The sequence below is a fragment of the Notothenia rossii genome (assembly GCF_949606895.1).
Source record: "Notothenia rossii genome assembly, chromosome: 8".
Lineage (NCBI taxonomy): Eukaryota > Metazoa > Chordata > Actinopteri > Perciformes > Nototheniidae > Notothenia > Notothenia rossii.
The window spans coordinates 81,345,037-81,359,857 of record NC_136906.1 but is presented as its reverse complement, the minus strand read 5'-3'; the positions used below and the strand labels follow the sequence as shown (position 1 = coordinate 81,359,857).

General features: G+C 44.3%; 1 protein-coding gene across 1 annotated transcript in view; it reads right to left on the bottom strand.

Annotated features, from left to right (window-relative positions):
- The window catches only part of impg1a (interphotoreceptor matrix proteoglycan 1a), a 78,174-nt gene that overhangs the window by 14,542 nt on the left and 48,811 nt on the right, over positions 1-14,821 (bottom strand). Inside the window, exon 13 of the mRNA XM_079645354.1 lies at positions 11,152-11,371. Within this exon, the coding sequence (XP_079501480.1) occupies positions 11,152-11,371 (220 nt within the window). The remainder of the gene's footprint in view (positions 1-11,151; positions 11,372-14,821) is intronic.

The following is a 14,821-nucleotide window of genomic DNA, read 5'->3' as shown; positions in this document are numbered from 1 at the left end:
CTCAGTCCTGACAAACTACATCTCAGTCCTGACACAAACTACACCTCAGTCCTGACAAACTACATCTCAGTCCTGACACAAACTACACCTCAGTCCTGACAAACTACATCTCAGTCCTGACACAAACTACACCTCAGTCCTGAAAAACTACACCTCAGTCCTGACACAAACTACACCTCAGTCCTGACAAACTACATCTCAGTCCTGACACAAACTACATCTCAGTCCTGACAAACTACATCTCAGTCCTGACACAAACTACACCTCAGTCCTGACAAACTACATCTCAGTCCTGACACAAACTACACCTCAGTCCTGAAAAACTACACCTCAGTCCTGACACAAAATACATCTCAGTCCTGACAAACTACATCTCAGTCCTGACAAACTACACCTCAGTCCTGACAAACTACATCTCAGTCCTGACACAAACTACACCTCAGTCCTGACAAACTACATCTCAGTCCTGACAAACTACACCTCAGTCCTGACACAAAATACACCTCTGTCCTGACACACTACATCTCAGTCCTGACAAACTACATCTCAGTCCTGACACAAACTACACCTCAGTCCTGACAAACTACATCTCAGTCCTGACACAAACTACACCTCAGTCCTGAAAAACTACACCTCAGTCCTGACACAAACTACATCTCAGTCCTGACACAAACTACACCTCAGTCCTGACACAAACTACATCTCAGTCCTGACACAAACTACATCTCAGTCCTGACACAAACTACACCTCAGTCCTGACACAAACTACATCTCAGTCCTGACAAACTACATCTCAGTCCTGACACAAACTACACCTCAGTCCTGACACAAACTACACCTCAGTCCTGACAAACTACACCTCAGTCCTGACAAACTACATCTCAGTCCTGACACAAACTACACCTCAGTCCTGACAAACTACATCTCAGTCCTGACACAAACTACACCTCAGTCCTGAAAAACTACACCTCAGTCCTGACACAAACTACACCTCAGTCCTGACACACTACACCTCAGTCCTGACACAAACTACATCTCAGTCCTGACAAACTACATCTCAGTCCTGACACAAAATACATCTCAGTCCTGACAAACTACATCTCAGTCCTGACACAAACTACACCTCAGTCCTGACAAACTACACCTCAGTCCTGACAAACTACATCTCAGTCCTGACACAAACTACACCTCAGTCCTGACAAACTACATCTCAGTCCTGACACAAACTACACCTCAGTCCTGACACAAACTACACCTCAGTCCTGACACACTACACCTCAGTCCTGACACAAACTACACCTCAGTCCTGACAAACTACATCTCAGTCCTGACACAAACTACATCTCAGTCCTGACACAAACTACACCTCAGTCCTGACACACTACACCTCAGTCCTGACACACTACACCTCAGTCCTGACACAAACTACATCTCAGTCCTGACAAACTACATCTCAGTCCTGACACAAACTACACCTCAGTCCTGACACACTACACCTCAGTCCTGACACAAACTACATCTCAGTCCTGACAAACTACATCTCAGTCCTGACACAAACTACACCTCAGTCCTGACACAAACTACATCTCAGTCCTGACACAAACTACACCTCAGTCCTGACAAACTACACCTCAGTCCTGACAAACTACACCTCAGTCCTGACACAAACTACACCTCAGTCCTGACAAACTACACCTCAGTCCTGACAAACTACACCTCAGTCCTGACACAAACTACACCTCAGTCCTGACAAACTACACCTCAGTCCTGACAAACTACACCTCAGTCCTGACACACTACACCTCAGTCCTGACACAAACTACATCTCAGTCCTGACAAACTACATCTCAGTCCTGACACAAACTACACCTCAGTCCTGACACAAACTACACCTCAGTCCTGACACAAACTACACCTCAGTCCTGACACAAACTACATCTCAGTCCTGACAAACTACACCTCAGTCCTGACACAAACTACACCTCAGTCCTGACACAAACTACACCTCATTCCTGACAAACTACACCTCAGTCCTGACACAAACTACACCTCAGTCCTGACAAACTACACCTCAGTCCTGACAAACTACATCTCAGTCCTGACACAAACTACACCTCAGTCCTGACAAACTACACATCTCAGTCCTGACACAAACTACACCTCAGTCCTGACAAACTACACCTCAGTCCTGACACAAACTACACCTCAGTCCTGACAAACTACACCTCAGTCCTGACACAAACTACATCTCAGTCCTGACAAACTACATCTCAGTCCTGACACAAACTACACCTCAGTCCTGACACAAACTACACATCTCAGTCCTGACACAAACTACATCTCAGTCCTGACAAACTACATCTCAGTCCTGACACAAACTACACCTCAGTCCTGACAAACTACATCTCAGTCCTGACAAACTACATCTCAGTCCTGACACAAACTACACATCTCAGTCCTGACACAAACTACACCTCAGTCCTGACAAACTACACCTCAGTCCTGACAAACTAAACCTAAGTCCTGACACAAACTACACCTCAGTCCTGACAAACTACACCTCAGTCCTGACAAACTAAACCTAAGTCCTGACACAAACTACACCTCAGTCCTGACAAACTAAACCTAAGTCCTGACACAAACTACATCTCAGTCCTGACACAAACTACATCTTAGTCCTGACACAAACTACACTTCAGTCCTGACAAACTACATCTCAGTCCTGACACAAACTACACATCAGTCCTGACAAACTACATCTCAGTCCTGACACAAACTACACTTCAGTCCTGACAAACTACATCTCAGTCCTGACACAAACTACACCTCAGTCCTGACACAAACTACACATCAGTCCTGACACAAACTACACATCAGTCCTGACACAAACTACACCTCAGTCCTGACACACTACACCTCAGTCCTGACACACTACATCTCAGTCCTGACACAAACTACATCTCAGTCCTGACACAAACTACACCTCAGTCCTGACACAAACTACACCTCAGTCCTGACACACACTACACCTCAGTCCTGACACAAACTACACCTCAGTCCTGACACAAACTACACCTCAGTCCTGACACAAACTACACCTCAGTCCTGACACACACTACATCTCAGTCCTGACACACTACATCTCAGTCCTGACACAAACTACATCTCAGTCCTGACACAAACTACACCTCAGTCCTGACACAAACTACACCTCAGTCCTGACACAAACTACACCTCAGTCCTGACACAAACTACACCTCAGTCCTGACACAAACTACACCTCAGTCCTGACACACACTACATCTCAGTCCTGACACACTACATCTCAGTCCTGACACAAACTACATCTCAGTCCTGACACAAACTACACCTCAGTCCTGACACACTACATCTCAGTCCTGACACAAACTACACTTCAGTCCTGACAAACTACATCTCAGTCCTGACACACTACATCTCAGTCCTGACACAAACTACACCTCAGTCCTGACACAAACTACACCTCAGTCCTGACACAAACTACACCTCAGTCCTGACACAAACTACATCTCAGTGCTGACACACTACACCTCAGTCCTGACACAAACTACACCTCAGTCCTGACACACTACACCTCAGTCCTGACACAAACTACACCTCAGTCCTGACACACTACACCTCAGTCCTGACACAAACTACACCTCAGTCCTGACAAACTACACCTCAGTCCCGACACAAACTACACCTCAGTCCTGACAAACTACATCTCAGTCCCGACACAAACTACACCTCAGTCCTGACAAACTACATCTCAGTCCTGACACAAACTACACCTCAGTCCTGACACACTACACCTCAGTCCTGACAAACTACATCTCAGTCCTGACACAAACTACACCTCAGTCCTGACAAACTACACCTCAGTCCTGACAAACTACATCTCAGTCCTGACACAAACTACACCTCAGTCCTGACACAAACTACACCTCAGTCCTGACACAAACTACACCTCAGTCCTGACACAAACTACACCTCAGTCCTGACACACTACACCTCAGTCCTGACACAAACTACACCTCAGTCCTGACACACTACACCTCAGTCCTGACACAAACTACACCTCAGTCCTGACACACTACACCTCAGTCCTGACACAAACTACACCTCAGTCCTGACACACTACACCTCAGTCCTGACACAAACTACATCTCAGTCCTGACAAACTACATCTCAGTCCTGACACAAACTACACCTCAGTCCTGACACACTACACCTCAGTCCTGACACAAACTACACCTCAGTCCTGACACACTACACCTCAGTCCTGACACAAACTACACCTCAGTCCTGACACACTACACCTCAGTCCTGACACAAACTACACCTCAGTCCTGACACACTACACCTCAGTCCTGACACAAACTACATCTCAGTCCTGACAAACTACATCTCAGTCCTGACACAAACTACACCTCAGTCCTGACAAACTACACCTCAGTCCTGACACAAACTACACATCTCAGTCCTGACACAAACTACACCTCAGTCCTGACACAAACTACACCTCAGTCCTGACAAACTACACCTCAGTCCTGATACAAACTACACCTCAGTCCTGACAAACTACACCTCAGTCCTGACACAAACTACACCTCAGTCCTGACAAACTACACCTCAGTCCTGACACAAACTACATCTCAGTCCTGACAAACTACATCTCAGTCCTGACACAAACTACACCTCAGTCCTGACACAAACTACACATCTCAGTCCTGACACAAACTACATCTCAGTCCTGACAAACTACATCTCAGTCCTGACACAAACTACACCTCAGTCCTGACAAACTACATCTCAGTCCTGACAAACTACATCTCAGTCCTGACACAAACTACACATCTCAGTCCTGACACAAACTACACCTCAGTCCTGACAAACTACACCTCAGTCCTGACAAACTAAACCTAAGTCCTGACACAAACTACACCTCAGTCCTGACAAACTACACCTCAGTCCTGACAAACTAAACCTAAGTCCTGACACAAACTACACCTCAGTCCTGACAAACTAAACCTAAGTCCTGACACAAACTACATCTCAGTCCTGACACAAACTACATCTTAGTCCTGACACAAACTACACTTCAGTCCTGACAAACTACATCTCAGTCCTGACACAAACTACACATCAGTCCTGACAAACTACATCTCAGTCCTGACACAAACTACACTTCAGTCCTGACAAACTACATCTCAGTCCTGACACAAACTACACCTCAGTCCTGACACAAACTACACATCAGTCCTGACACAAACTACACATCAGTCCTGACACAAACTACACCTCAGTCCTGACACACTACACCTCAGTCCTGACACACTACATCTCAGTCCTGACACAAACTACATCTCAGTCCTGACACAAACTACACCTCAGTCCTGACACAAACTACACCTCAGTCCTGACACACACTACACCTCAGTCCTGACACAAACTACACCTCAGTCCTGACACAAACTACACCTCAGTCCTGACACAAACTACACCTCAGTCCTGACACACACTACATCTCAGTCCTGACACACTACATCTCAGTCCTGACACAAACTACATCTCAGTCCTGACACAAACTACACCTCAGTCCTGACACAAACTACACCTCAGTCCTGACACAAACTACACCTCAGTCCTGACACAAACTACACCTCAGTCCTGACACAAACTACACCTCAGTCCTGACACACACTACATCTCAGTCCTGACACACTACATCTCAGTCCTGACACAAACTACATCTCAGTCCTGACACAAACTACACCTCAGTCCTGACACACTACATCTCAGTCCTGACACAAACTACACTTCAGTCCTGACAAACTACATCTCAGTCCTGACACACTACATCTCAGTCCTGACACAAACTACACCTCAGTCCTGACACAAACTACACCTCAGTCCTGACACAAACTACACCTCAGTCCTGACACAAACTACATCTCAGTGCTGACACACTACACCTCAGTCCTGACACAAACTACACCTCAGTCCTGACACACTACACCTCAGTCCTGACACAAACTACACCTCAGTCCTGACACACTACACCTCAGTCCTGACACAAACTACACCTCAGTCCTGACAAACTACACCTCAGTCCCGACACAAACTACACCTCAGTCCTGACAAACTACATCTCAGTCCCGACACAAACTACACCTCAGTCCTGACAAACTACATCTCAGTCCTGACACAAACTACACCTCAGTCCTGACACACTACACCTCAGTCCTGACAAACTACATCTCAGTCCTGACACAAACTACACCTCAGTCCTGACAAACTACACCTCAGTCCTGACAAACTACATCTCAGTCCTGACACAAACTACACCTCAGTCCTGACACAAACTACACCTCAGTCCTGACACAAACTACACCTCAGTCCTGACACAAACTACACCTCAGTCCTGACACACTACACCTCAGTCCTGACACAAACTACACCTCAGTCCTGACACACTACACCTCAGTCCTGACACAAACTACACCTCAGTCCTGACACACTACACCTCAGTCCTGACACAAACTACACCTCAGTCCTGACACACTACACCTCAGTCCTGACACAAACTACATCTCAGTCCTGACAAACTACATCTCAGTCCTGACACAAACTACACCTCAGTCCTGACACACTACACCTCAGTCCTGACACAAACTACACCTCAGTCCTGACACACTACACCTCAGTCCTGACACAAACTACACCTCAGTCCTGACACACTACACCTCAGTCCTGACACAAACTACACCTCAGTCCTGACACACTACACCTCAGTCCTGACACAAACTACATCTCAGTCCTGACAAACTACATCTCAGTCCTGACACAAACTACACCTCAGTCCTGACAAACTACACCTCAGTCCTGACACAAACTACACATCTCAGTCCTGACACAAACTACACCTCAGTCCTGACACAAACTACACCTCAGTCCTGACAAACTACACCTCAGTCCTGATACAAACTACACCTCAGTCCTGACACAAACTACACCTCAGTCCTGACACAAACTACACCTCAGTCCTGACAAACTACACCTCAGTCCTGACACAAACTACACCTCAGTCCTGACACAAACTACACCTCAGTCCTGACACAAACTACACCTCAGTCCTGACAAACTACACCTCAGTCCTGACAAACTAGATCTCAGTCCTGACACAAACTACACATCTCAGTCCTGACACAAACTACACCTCAGTCCTGACAAACTAGACCTCAGTCCTGACACAAACTACACATCTCAGTCCTGACACAAACTACACCTCAGTCCTGACAAACTACATCTCAGTCCTGACACAAACTACACATCTCAGTCCTGACACAAACTACACCTCAGTCCTGACAAACTAGACCTCAGTCCTGACACAAACTACACATCTCAGTCCTGACACAAACTACACCTCAGTCCTGACAAACTACACCTCAGTCCTGACACAAACTACACCTCAGTCCTGACACAAACTACACCTCAGTCCTGACAAACTACATCTCAGTCCTGACACAAACTACACATCTCAGTCCTGACACAAACTACACCTCAGTCCTGACAAACTAGACCTCAGTCCTGACACAAACTACACATCTCAGTCCTGACACAAACTACACATCTCAGTCCTGACACAAACTACACATCTCAGTCCTGACACAAACTACACATCTCAGTCCTGACACAAACTACACCTCAGTCATGACACAAACTACACCTCAGTCCTGACAAACTACACATCTCAGTCCTGACACAAACTACATCTCAGTCCTGACAAACTACATCTCAGTCCTGACACAAACTACATCTCAGTCCTGACACAAACTACATCTCAGTCCTGACAAACTACACATCTCAGTCCTGACACAAACTACATCTCAGTCCTGACACAAACTACATCTCAGTCCTGACAAACTACACATCTCAGTCCTGACACAAACTACACATCTCAGTCCTGACAGACTACACCTCAGTCCTGACACACTACACCTCAGTCCTGACAAACTACATCTCAGTCCTGACAAACTACACACCTCAGTCCTGACACACTACACCTCAGTCCTGACACAAACTACATCTCAGTTCTGACAAACTACACCTCAGTCCTGACACAAACTACATCTCAGTCCTGACAAACTACACATCAGTCCTGACACAAACTACACCTCAGTCCTGACAAACTACACCTCAGTCCTGACACAAACTACACCTCAGTCCTGACAAACTACACCTCAGTCCTGACACAAACTACACCTCAGTCCTGACAAACTACACCTCAGTCCTGACACAAACTACATCTCAGTCCTGACAAACTAAACCTCAGTCCTGACACAAACTACACCTCAGTCCTGACAAACTACACCTCAGTCCTGACAAACTACACCTCAGTCCTGACACAAACTACATCTCAGTCCTGACACAAGCTACACCTCAGTCCTGACACAAGCTACACCTCAGTCCTGACACAAACTACATCTCAGTCCTGACAAACTACACCTCAGTCCTGACAAACTACATCTCAGTCCTGACAAACTACACCTCAGTCCTGACAAACTACATCTCAGTCCTGACACACTACACCTCAGTCCTGACACAAGCTACACCTCAGTCCTGACACACTACAACTCAGTCCTGACACAAACTACACCTCAGTCCTGACACAAGCTACACCTCAGTCCTGACAAACTACACCTCAGTCCTGACAAACTACACCTCAGTCCTGACAAACTACATCTCAGTCCTGACACACTACACCTCAGTCCTGACACAAGCTACACCTCAGTCCTGACACACTACATCTCAGTCCTGACAAACTACACATTTCACGATTATATATCTGTGTAAACATTACAAATATCAACGTGTCCTAAACTTTAAAAGCTTACATTTCAAGCGATAAAATGTGTGTTTGTTTCCAAACGGATTCACTGGAATCCAGAAGGTACAAATAAAATGGAGATCTTTTGTATTTTTCAACATATTTCCAAACATTTTTGTAGTCCTAAAACCCTGAAATGATTCCTAGTCTGGAAGTCAATGGTTTACTGGATATGTTTATGGTCGTTAGCCTGAAACAAGGTCTGTGGTTAACACAAGCTGATGAGATGTTAATGGTTTAAAACTATAACTGTGAATATATTACACATGCTAGAAGCGTGCTGCATGTACAGTTTGTTGCATATATTACAGATATACTACTGAGAGTATTTTGTGACCTCCTGCAGAAACCTGATATCTTTCTTTGGTTTCTCTGCTGCTCACTACTCATCTGTATTACTGTTATTGCTGCTCTATAATGTCCTGCACAGCCCCCCTGTGTGTTGGAGGATTTGACAAACACACCTAATTACTGGGTCTGAATGTGTCTGCATATTTCTGAGGAGAATATTACAACACAATGCTGTGAGAGGCATGCGGAGACATCGCAGTAACAATGGGACATTCATGAGATGCTAGCTTGTGTTTTATCACACACACGTTTCATCAGCTGTATATTGCAGCTGTCTCATGAGCTGTGCTGAAAGGAAAACTGAATGCTATAAGAGGAAAACTGGCAGCCTTGAAGATGTGCAATTTGTAAAAAATGGTCATGAAGTGAAGGGAAATCGAGTGACCGTGCTGTAGTTCCTTTATAGCCCAACATTAGCCACCTTTAGCTTAGCGGTGGTGACATGAAGTCATGTGACCGTGCTGTAGTTCCTTTATAGCCCAACATTAGCCTCCTTTAGCTTAGCGGTGGTGACGTGAAGTCATGTGACCGTGCTGTAGTTCCTTTATAGCCCAACATTAGCCGCCTTTAGCTTAGCGGTGGTGACGTGAAGTCATGTGACCGTGCTGTAGTTCCTTTATAGCACAACATTAGCTACCTTTAGCTTAGCGGTGGTGACGTGAAGTCATGTGACCGTGCTGTAGTTCCTTTATAGCCCAACATTAGCCTCCTTTAGCTTAGCGGTGGTGACGTGAAGTCATGTGACCGTGCTGTAGTTCCTTTATAGCCCAACATTAGCCTCCTTTAGCTTAGCGGTGGTGACGTGAAGTCATGTGACCGTGCTGTAGTTCCTTTATAGCCCTACATTAGCCACCTTTAGCTTAGCGGTGGTGACGTGAAGTCATGTGACCGTGCTGTAGTTCCTTTATAGCCTAACATTAGCCACATTTAGCTTAGCGGTGGTGACGTGAAGTCATGTGACCGTGCTGTAGTTCCTTTATAGCCCAACATTAGCCTCCTTTAGCTTAGCGGTGGTGACATGAAGTCATGTGACCGTGCTGTAGTTCCTTTATAGCACAACATTAGCTACCTTTAGCTTAGCGGTGGTGACGTGAAGTCATGTGACCGTGCTGTAGTTCCTTTATAGCCCAACATTAGCCACCTTTAGCTTAGCGGTGGTGACGTGAAGTCATGTGACCGTGCTGTAGTTCCTTTATAGCCTAACATTAGCCACATTTAGCTTAGCGGTGGTGACGTGAAGTCATGTGACCGTGCTGTAGTTCCTTTATAGCCCAACATTAGCCTCCTTTAGCTTAGCGGTGGTGACATGAAGTCATGTGACCGTGCTGTAGTTCCTTTATAGCCCAACATTAGCCACCTTTAGCTTAGCGGTGGTGACGTGAAGTCATGTGACCGTGCTGTAGTTCCTTTATAGCCCAACATTAGCCGCCTTTAGCTTAGCGGTGGTGACGTGAAGTCATGTGACCGTGCTGTAGTTCCTTTATTGCCCAACATTAGCCTCCTTTATCTTAGCGGCGGTAACGTGAAGTCATGTGACCGTGCTGTAGTTCCTTTATAGCCCAACATTAGCCTCCTTTAGCTTAGCGGTGGTGACGTGAAGTCATGTGACCGTGCTGTAGTTCCTTTATAGCCCAACATTAGCCTCCTTTAGCTTAGCGGTGGTGACGTGAAGTCATGTGACCGTGCTGTAGTTCCTTTATAGCCCAACATTAGCCACCTTTAGCTTAGCGGTGGTGACGTGAAGTCATGTGACCGTGCTGTAGTTCCTTTATAGCCCAACATTAGCCACCTTTAGCTTAGCGGCGGTAACGTGAAGTCAAAAATCATTAAAAGGGTGTTAGAACAGGGTGTTTTGGTCTCTGAAGTGTAATAAGTGTGTGTGCAAGTACCTGGCTCCACGTCCAGAGAGTGTGTATCGATCTGGATGTGCAGGTGCTTCATGGCGTCGGAGCAGAACTCCTCCAGGACGCAGGTCACGGCCTCAGTGATGTTGTATGGCACGGAGCGGGAGAACTTCACCTTGCTGTTCACCACCACGCTGCCCCGCCTGAAGTTCAGGATCTCCAGTTTCTTGAAGCCCGTCAGGTTGGCCTGCAGGTACGGCATCAGCTAGAGGAAGCAGACAGGAACACCATCAGAGGTGTAAAGTACGTTTACTCAAGTAGGCTACTGTACTTAAAGGTCTTCTATTATGCTATTTTTAGGCATACATTATGGGTCACATATACAAATAAATAAAAAACATGTCTATGATGTGTTTTGCTCAAAATACCAAACAGATCATGCATTTTAGCCTCATATCCCTCTGTTTCAGCTGTTACTAAAGTGATGATTCTGGGACAGTAGCTTTAAAAAAAAAAAAAGATATACCAAGATACTCAGCTAAATGCTGCCGTGATTAAACTCCATATCATGTTCCAAACCACATCAAGGATTCTCTCTGAAACAGGATGGAGCTCAAACTCTTTCTCTCTCTCAGGTTTACCACAAGGTGACTTCCTTTTTATTTCCTGCTTCTTCACACACACACTCTCCAGTACAGGTTAGCTCTGAGTGTTAGCATGCTAATGTAAACATAGACCATATTACTTCCAGAACACGTCTCATTGTTTCTGACAGCAACGTTTCTGATTGGCCCGTGGGTGTAAAGCCCGCCCACATTTTAGTAATGTCGTCATGACGCAGCAAATCTGGATCAGCTCCGTTGTTCCCCCGTTTTTAGAGATGTGGGTACGGAGGAGAAGAGAGAGGGGTTTATTTCCTGACACTTTGAGAGTCTCTTGACACACCGGGGACAAACCGGGGACACACCGGGGACACACCGGGGACACATAGTGATGTATAAAAGATATCAAAAACCTTCAAGTACAATTTAGAGGTACTTGTACTTGAGTATTTTCATTTGATGCTACTTTGTACTTCTACTCCACTTCAGTTCAGAGGTAATTGGTGTACTTTTACTTTAAGAGCCGTCCTCTCGTTATATTTGTTTTGTTTGTTTAAACCTGCGCCCTTTTGGCCATTTGGCTTAGTTAAAGGCTGCCTGTATGCCTTTCTAATGTGAGTTTCAATAAAACATTTTTATTTTAATTTATCACAACTGGTTTTATGTTGCTTTTCCTTTTTTCCCGTAACATGGAGCAGCATTTTTTCCAGTGTTGAGATCCTTTGGACGGAAGAAGCTGTTCAACATCTGACCGATGATTTGATATTAATGCCCAAATGTTTGGTTGCATTTGTCAGAACGCCTCATCTGTTTTGCATGAGCTGAAGAGCTTAGTTATGCAAGGACGATATTAGTAGGAGATTATAACGTTTCCTAAAAACTCCTGGATTGAGGGAAAAAAAAAAAAGGAAGATTAAAAACCATGCTTCCCTTTTAATGTGGCTACGAAACAGCACCTAAACATTTGATATGCTGTAAATGAATACCTAAAAATACACTTATCTGTAAAAACCAGACTCCACGAACAAGCCCAACTCCAGCATTGAGAAAATTATGGAAAAGGCGACGAATAAAAAAACCCGTAAATATAGTTTTAGGGCTATTACATCATCTCATCATAAATTCTACCTTTATCCCTTCAGTTTGAACACAGCTCAACTCATAAAGAACATATTGCCTCTCCTGCAAAGTGACAATGAAACGGTTGATAAAATGTTCGATGCAGTAAAGGATAACACTATAAATTACAGAGTCCCTGAACTCATCTTCACTTCATCTCAACCAGAACGTCAAGCTTCAAATGTGTTCTTTTGTTACGCTGCAATCCAACTATAAAAACAATCGATAAAAAGATATGATGCCATATATTTATAAGAAGGCCTGATCAGAAATGGAAAGTAACTAAGTCTCTACTTTAAAGAGTCCTCTCCTGCTGATGTTCAGGTGTATATCAGTATGTAGAGTCTCTACTTTAAAGAGTCCTCTCCTGCTGATGTTCAGGTGTATATCAGTATGTAGTGTCTCTACTTTAAAGAGTCCTCTCCTGCTGATGGTCAGGTGTATATCAGTATGTAGTGTCTCTACTTTAAAGAGTCCTCTCCTGCTGATGTTCAGGTGTATATCAGTATGTAGTGTCTCTACTTTAAAGAGTCCTCTCCTGCTGATGTTCAGGTGTATATCAGTATTTAGTGTCTCTACTTTAAAGAGTCCTCTCCTGCTGATGTTCAGGTGTATATCAGTATGTAGTGTCTCTACTTTAAAAAGTCCTCTCCTGCTGATGTTCAGGTGTAAAAAATGTATTTATCGTTGTGTGATTTTGAACTTTAGTTGTCATACTAATACAAACAGATGAGGAAAGTTTACACGGATGTATTATTGTGCCTTCAACAGATGTTGATAGATGGTCTAGATTCTGATCCACTGAGACATATATAAAGCGATATAATGCTTTCACACCTGGCTGGTTGAATTTATAGGTTTGAAAATTGCTGAAAGAAATATGGGATGATTGTGGTTCACAACTCTACTGAATATACGGCAGGTATTGTCCTTTTTAGGCATATTAATGCAGAAATAAATTGCTTTAAATCCGAGAAATAAAACCTCTTCCTTTCTCCCTGCTACTGTTTATCGCTGACAGCGGTGGAAACTGAGTTAAAACGCTGAAACACTCAGTAATTATCTCAAAAATATATATATAAATCTGCTCAGGACAATATATTGCCTCGTAGGAGAAAAAGAGACTTTCTCCCAGTAGATTTCATTTTGCTGAACTGTTTTGTTAACTGCATCAATAGAGGTAATTATGTCCGGCCTTATGGGATTTAGAGAAAGCAGCAAATATTGAGAGTTTAATTTGCTCGCTGTGCAGAAAGGCAGCTGGAGCTTTTGGAGAGTTTAACTGGATTTGAAAAGATGCTCATATCTTGATGAGATTTCTACTCTGAGGTGACCTTGATGGGATGAGATGTGAAGAAATGTGACGAACGAAACTGTTGTTCATCTCTTAGTCAACAACATAATCACATCAGTGGAAGACGCTGATATATTCATCGTAGCAAGATGCTCAAACACCAGCTATAAAACATATTTTCTGTTCCTGCATCATTCAACAATGACCGTAAATATTTGTGATGTGCGGGGGAAGCGGTACCCATGCTTGATAAATTAGATTTTATTGAGATTTGTTCCCTTAATATGCAGCTGTCTGACGTCTGTTAGCTAACTAGATCATCTATCAACATCGTTTGAAGGCACAGAATCCAACAATAATATCTGTGTAAACTTTCCTCATCTGTTTGTATTAGTATGACAACTAAGTTAAACATCGCACAAGAATAAACAAGCTTTTTACACCTGAACATCAGCAGGAGAGGACTCTTTAAAGTAGAGACACTACCTACTGATATACACCTGGGCATCAGCAAGAGAGGACTCTTTAAAGTAGAGACACTACATACTGATATACACCTGAACATCAGCAGGAGAGGACTCTTTAAAGTAGAGACACTACATACTGATATACACCTGAACATCAGCAGGAGAGGACTCTTTAAAGTAGAGACACTACATGCTGATATACACCTGAACATCAGCAGGAGAGGACTCTTTAA